Here is a 6,486-nt window from a genome sequence, read left to right on the forward strand (position 1 = left end):
TATTTATACATATACACTGATATAATTTATACATATACATATATACATACACACTAATATAATTTATTTGTATTAATTATTTTATTAAGGTATGGTTTCAAATTGATCTGGCAATTTAACTTTCACTAACATTTATTTTCTTTAGTTTGAAAAATATAACACTCTTCATTCATAAATTTTAATGAGATTTTATTTTAGCACGGAATTTTTTTATCAACAAAATGCACCAACTTAAATAAATAATTTGTAATGAATTGCAAAAAAAAAATGTAGATAATAAACTATAATTGAATCGTGCTATAGACTTTTAATGTGAAAATTATTGAATAGGGAATTTTGGTTTATATCAGTTGTCATTTAAATATAGATGAAGCAAGTCAAATCTGGGTGAAATCATAACACTACATTTTGAGTACAAAGAATTAGTCAACTTTTTATACAACCTTCTATACAAGATAAACAACTTGCCATAATAAAAGAAAAACATATTTTAATGGGACAATTATTAAATATGAGATTTTGATTATATCAATTCTCATGTTGGTCTAAATGAAATGAGTAAAATCGTAATCAAATTAAAATGTTTTTGGTAGAATAAAATAAAAGAAAAGATAACCGAAACCAATTCATTTACGATGGTAACATGTTTTCAGTTTTTAATTATGATTAAACATCTTAGTATTGTTATTAATCAATTAAAAATTATTTAGTTTAATATAAACTTTAAATAAATTTTATAAAAATTAATAAATGGTTGAACAAGAATTTTGAATTCATGAATATATTGTAATAAAACTCAACGTGTACAGAACAGCTAGCAGCATGCAACTCCAACTTAAATAAAGTAATTAAAATTTGAATAAATAATTAAGAGCATTAAATTAGTGATTAAATATTTTGTCCCTTGCAATAATTTTGTTAAATTTAATTAATCTCTTAAACTTAAATCTGTAGAAAAAAAAAGGCAACGTATAGTAACAGAGAGTGCTTATTCATATTACTTATTCATTCATTCAATCCAATTCAATTCAGCACAAACAAACAGTCCACTCATCGTCCATTCATTTCACACAAACACACAGTCCAAGCAAAGCAAGAACCAAAGAGAAGAACCTGATTCCACCGCCACACTCTTCTCTCTCTCTATCTCTTCTTCTTCTTCTTCTCATCGACTCTTTCACCATGGGTGTGTGTGTCTCTCTCTCTACACACGCACTCGTTTAAATAATAACGCGTCTTTCTCTTCCGTCATGCTCTCACAACTCCCCATGAAGACGCATAACACCATTATATAACGACAGCAACACCTCTCACGTCAAACGCCACCACAAGCCCTTCAGTTTCGGTTTCTTTCTGATTCATCGGTCAAACAATGGCCAACTGGGCAGCCCTAGTTCAGAATTGCGTTTCCAAGAAGCAAAACAAACAACTCACAAGACTCTACTTTCTCACCTTCACCACCTTCCTCTGCACCCTTTTCTACCTCCTAGGCCTCTGGCACCACTCTCCGCCCTCACTAGCCGCCGTTTCAGCCGGCACACACCTCTCTGGCGCCCGCAACTGCCCCGACCCAACATCAAAACTCCTCTCCAATTCCATTTCCAATTCAACTTTGGATTTTTCCGCTACCCATTTCGCTCCCGATCCCGAGGAGTCGGCGCGTGGGTTCCACGCGCCGCCTTGTGATCCGACGCTGGCGGAGTACACTCCCTGCGAGGACGTGCAACGGTCGCTGTTGTTCCCTCGCGAGGACTTGATCTACCGCGAGCGGCACTGTCCCGTGGAGGCTGAGGTGCTGCGGTGCCGGATTCCGGCGCCGTTCGGATACCGTGTGCCGCTGCGGTGGCCGGAGAGCCGCGATGCTGCGTGGTTCGCGAACGTGCCACACAAGGAGCTGACCGTGGAGAAGAAGAACCAGAACTGGGTCCGGTTCGAGGGAGACCGGTTCAGGTTCCCAGGGGGTGGGACCATGTTTCCACGTGGCGCAGGTGCGTACATTGATGACATCGGAAAACTCATTAATCTAAAAGATGGGTCCATCCGAACCGCCTTAGACACTGGCTGTGGGGTACGTACTTTCTTTGAACCGGTTCGGTTTAAGAGTTTCATTCTTTCAAATTACACTGTTTTCTTGTTTAATTTTACTGTAACACTTGTTTTCGGATCTTCATTTTCGATTAAAAAATTTCTATATGCTTGTATTTTGAAAATAAAAATTCTGAATATCATATTCTTTTATTCGATATACGAATTACATTCTGTTTCTGATTGAAAATTGAGAGGCCTGAATCTCAATTCGTAATTTATTTTATTTTGTTTTCTAATGTTTTTTAGTTTTAGTTGAACCGGGCGGGTCACCACCTTTCCATGGATTTTTGTTTACTTTTGATTATTTTATTTTATTTTTCTGTAGAAGCTTTATGTTTGTGTTTGGTTTCAGGTGAACCGAGTGGTTCGCCTCTTTTCCATTGGTGGTTTAACAACTATAGAATAATGGGTCCACCCTTGACCAATTGGGTTTTTCCGGAAAAGATAAACTCTTTTTCTGGTATTAATAATAATGGGAAATTTTGTCTTATTTGAAATGTTTCGAAAAGAGAATGAGGATGAATCGGGATTGTAAATGCTACGTATTCTTTCCTTCTATGCTTCAAAAAATGTTATTTTTTATGGAATGGAATATCTTATTTGAGTGATCATGTGGGTGAAAGAAGAAAAAAAAGGTCGAAAATTGATCAAAATTAAATCCCGCAAATTTTGTCTCAGCATGTTCTTCCAATTTTTTAAAATATATTTTTAATACTTTCCTATTTTTTTATAACATGTGATGGTGGCCCTTCTTTGTGAATGCCATGAATTAATAGATAAGGATTTGAGTGATGATATTAGAGACGTGAAAATTGGAACTACGAATTTGTCCAGTTGTGAAGGGAGGAAAGTGAAATGGGAATCACATAAAACTAGTTTACAAAACAATCTACTTAATTCTTCAGATCGAAGTAAAGTGCGATCTTGACTATGACAATAAAGTACTACGCAATTGGCCAAACATACTAAATATATTTTTCAATTCAATCGGTGCTAATCATGGTTATAATATTATTGGAATTTATGTTGTTCGTTGAAGAATCTCTGGAAAGGACAATCTTGATTAAGGAGTTAGATGTTGATGCCTAACCAACCATCGCAATTATGCTTTCTTCATCTGATTTGCAATTTACTTCATCAAACTTCATTATTAGAAGAAGACATTTTGTTGGACCCCTCAAGCTTATTTCTCATGGTTTTGAAACATGTTCCATTACGAGCATTATTTTGGTAATCACATTGGAATGGTTTTCTGTTAAAAATTTGGAACACATTGTAAGCCTATTACTATTGACATGGTTAATTACCAGAAGAAGTTCATTTTTGTATGTCACAAATTCTCCATTTGGCCTAATTTAATGATTTGTTTATACCATTCAGGTTGCAAGTTGGGGAGCATATCTTCTGTCACGAGACATTTTAGCAGTGTCATTTGCACCAAGAGATACACACGAAGCTCAAGTTCAATTTGCTCTTGAACGAGGGGTTCCTGCATTGATTGGAGTTCTTGCCTCAATTAGGCTTCCTTACCCTTCAAGGGCCTTTGACATGGCACACTGCTCACGTTGCCTCATTCCCTGGGGCCAGAGAGGTACATATAATAAATTCATCAAATCTTGTTTCGTGTGCACATTTTTGTGTGGACTAATTTTTGTTTTTTCTGGTTTTCAATGGTGATGTTGGCAGAGGGAATTTATTTGACAGAAGTTGATCGAGTGCTGCGTCCAGGTGGTTACTGGATTCTTTCAGGGCCACCGATAAATTGGCAGAGCCACTGGAAGGGTTGGGAGAGGACTCGTGAGAGTCTCAATGAGGAACAAGATACAATAGAGAAAGTGGCAAAAAGCCTATGCTGGAAAAAATTGGTGCAAAAGGGTGACCTTGCCATATGGCAGAAGCCCACCAATCATATACATTGCAAAATAACAAGAAAAGTCTTCAAGAATAGACCCTTTTGTATGGCAAAGGATCCAGACACAGCATGGTAACGGCAGTACCAATCTTAAGATGGCTAAAATGTGTTTTAGCAAAATTGATTCTATTTCCATGGTTTTAGAAACATATATAATTGGTGGCAGATTTAGGATGAGAATAGACCCTTATGGCTGAAAGTTGAGAGACCTAAAATACGTCTTAGATGAAGATAATTCTCGGATAGTGAAGCTTTAGGTTGCCAGTATTGCAGATAGATCGACTTACAATCACTGTCACTGTTAGTTCCGTGTGCTATTGATTTTGCTTTTGAGCCTATAGCTTTTCTATTTTCTCTTTTCTAAGGATAAAAAGCAAATTATGCTTGCTGCCAATGAGAGTTTAGTAGTGATACCAAAACCACTTGGAAGATAAAGCTTTTAAAGTGACTAGTCAGTAGTCAGTGCAACCATAATCTATGTCGCTTTTTCCATCTTGTTTCTCACTCCATTCCCTTACCTTCCCGAATCTAGCTGATCAGCCAAAAGGAGAAGATTCTGTCTGGCCCCTAATGTTAAATATTTTGTTTACATGCTTTTGGCGACCTTTTCACTTTTAACATTTTGTTTCGTTGTCAGGTACACCAAAATGGAGACCTGCTTGACACCACTGCCAGAGGTGAATGACGTCAGTGAAGTTAGTGGTGGCAAATTATCAAATTGGCCCGAGAGATTAACAGCAGTGCCACCAAGGATTAGTAGTGGAAGCTTGAAGGGAATTACGGCTGACATGTTTAAAGAAAACACAGAGTTATGGAAGAAGAGAGTAGCATACTACAAGAGCTTGGACTATCAGCTAGCAGAGCGTGGTAGATACCGTAATCTGCTTGATATGAATGCTTTCTTGGGAGGCTTTGCAGCTGCACTGATTGATGATCCTCTGTGGGTCATGAACACTGTCCCTGTTGAGGCCGAGTTCAACACCCTTGGTGTCATATATGAACGTGGATTGATTGGAACCTACCAAAACTGGTATGCCTTTCTTCCATAATAGTAAATTAGTAGAGGGACTCATTCTAGGAAAAGTAGAACATAGTTGGGTAGAAAGTAGCTTTCTCATTGACTAATTAGATTAGAAGCATATCTCACTTCAGCTTAATTTCTGTTCATCACTGCTAAATGCTTAAACACAACTCAAGTGGTACCAACTTTTGTCCTTTTTACCATAGACAGGGCACTGTTATACAGATACACTTGTTTTCAATCTATTATTATGAATGATTTAGAAACCAAATCTTTGTCTTTACACTTTTCAACACTAACTACTTTTGCTTACAGGTGTGAAGCAATGTCCACATACCCAAGAACTTACGACTTCATACACGGTGACTCAGTTTTCAGCCTATACCAAAACAGGTATTTCTCAATTTGGTCAGCTAAAAAATGTTACAGGGATGGCATCTCCTACTTTCGAAGTTGACTAAGTACTACTTCAATAGTTGATTGAAAGACTTGAAAACTGACAGATAACTACTTCAATGGTGGTTCAATAATTTAAAAATTGTATTAAATAATTGTCTTAACCTGTGGCAGGTGTAAAATGGAGGACATTCTTCTTGAGATGGATAGAATTTTGCGGCCACAGGGCAGTGTGATCCTGCGTGATGACGTGGATGTGTTGTTGAAGGTGAAGAAATTTGCAGATGCAATGGAATGGGATTCCAGAATCGCAGACCATGAAAAGGGGCCTCACCAGAGAGAAAAGATATTCTTTGCTGTTAAGAAATACTGGACCGCTCCACCCCCAGAACAAAAATCAACATAGAAAACTCTAAATTCGTCTTCTTTCTGGCTCATCATATGTGTAATTTTTTATTTCGTGTTCACAATTTTTTTCAGAATTCTATTCTTTTCCAACCCCCGCTTCTATGGGTGGTGTGCAAAGTGAATTTTTTTCTTTACACCAATTATGGTTTCTTAAGTTTTTCACTTTTTGGTAACTTATCTATCCTGTACTCCATATCTATCAATCAAATGAGTGTGCAAAGGAACCGATTATAATGTTTTTACCAGACACCAGGATCTCTACATCATATGTTTGTCTCCTTACAAAATGTCATTTTACACGAATATGAACATTTTTATAAGAATTAAAATTTTAATTATTATTAAAAGGTAAAACTGTAAAATGAAATTTAAACAGATTAATATCACAATTTCCTTATAAAGACTGGGAATGTAAAACGTACCTGCAATTACTGGTTATGTAAGGAATCGAGCTGGCTCATAACGCGTTTTATTTTGTTTACTGACTGTCACTTAACACATTAATATGTATTTAACAAATTTAATAACGCGTAAGTTATTTCTTATTAATGTAATTGTATCGTTAGATGACAACATTTTTTCAAAAATAATATGAAAAGTTAAAGTTGATGCCAGCTTTGCTATTTTTTTATTGAAATTAAAATATTGAAATAGTTAATAA

General features: G+C 36.3%; 1 protein-coding gene across 1 annotated transcript; it reads left to right on the plus strand.

The window, feature by feature from the left end:
• Positions 1–1,011: 1,011 nt before the first annotated feature.
• Positions 1,012–6,072, plus strand: LOC108329527 (probable methyltransferase PMT15). The gene is made up of 6 exons (XM_017563773.2): positions 1,012–2,068; positions 3,469–3,679; positions 3,775–4,072; positions 4,638–5,030; positions 5,337–5,414; positions 5,592–6,072. Exons 1-6 carry the CDS (start codon positions 1,373–1,375, stop codon positions 5,821–5,823), a joined length of 1,908 nt encoding a protein of 635 aa, XP_017419262.1. The 5' UTR covers positions 1,012–1,372; the 3' UTR covers positions 5,824–6,072.
• The last annotated feature ends 414 nt before the right edge of the window (positions 6,073–6,486 follow it).

This window comes from Vigna angularis, chromosome 2 (genome assembly GCF_016808095.1).
Source record: "Vigna angularis cultivar LongXiaoDou No.4 chromosome 2, ASM1680809v1, whole genome shotgun sequence".
In the NCBI taxonomy this organism is placed as follows: Eukaryota; Viridiplantae; Streptophyta; class Magnoliopsida; order Fabales; family Fabaceae; genus Vigna; species Vigna angularis.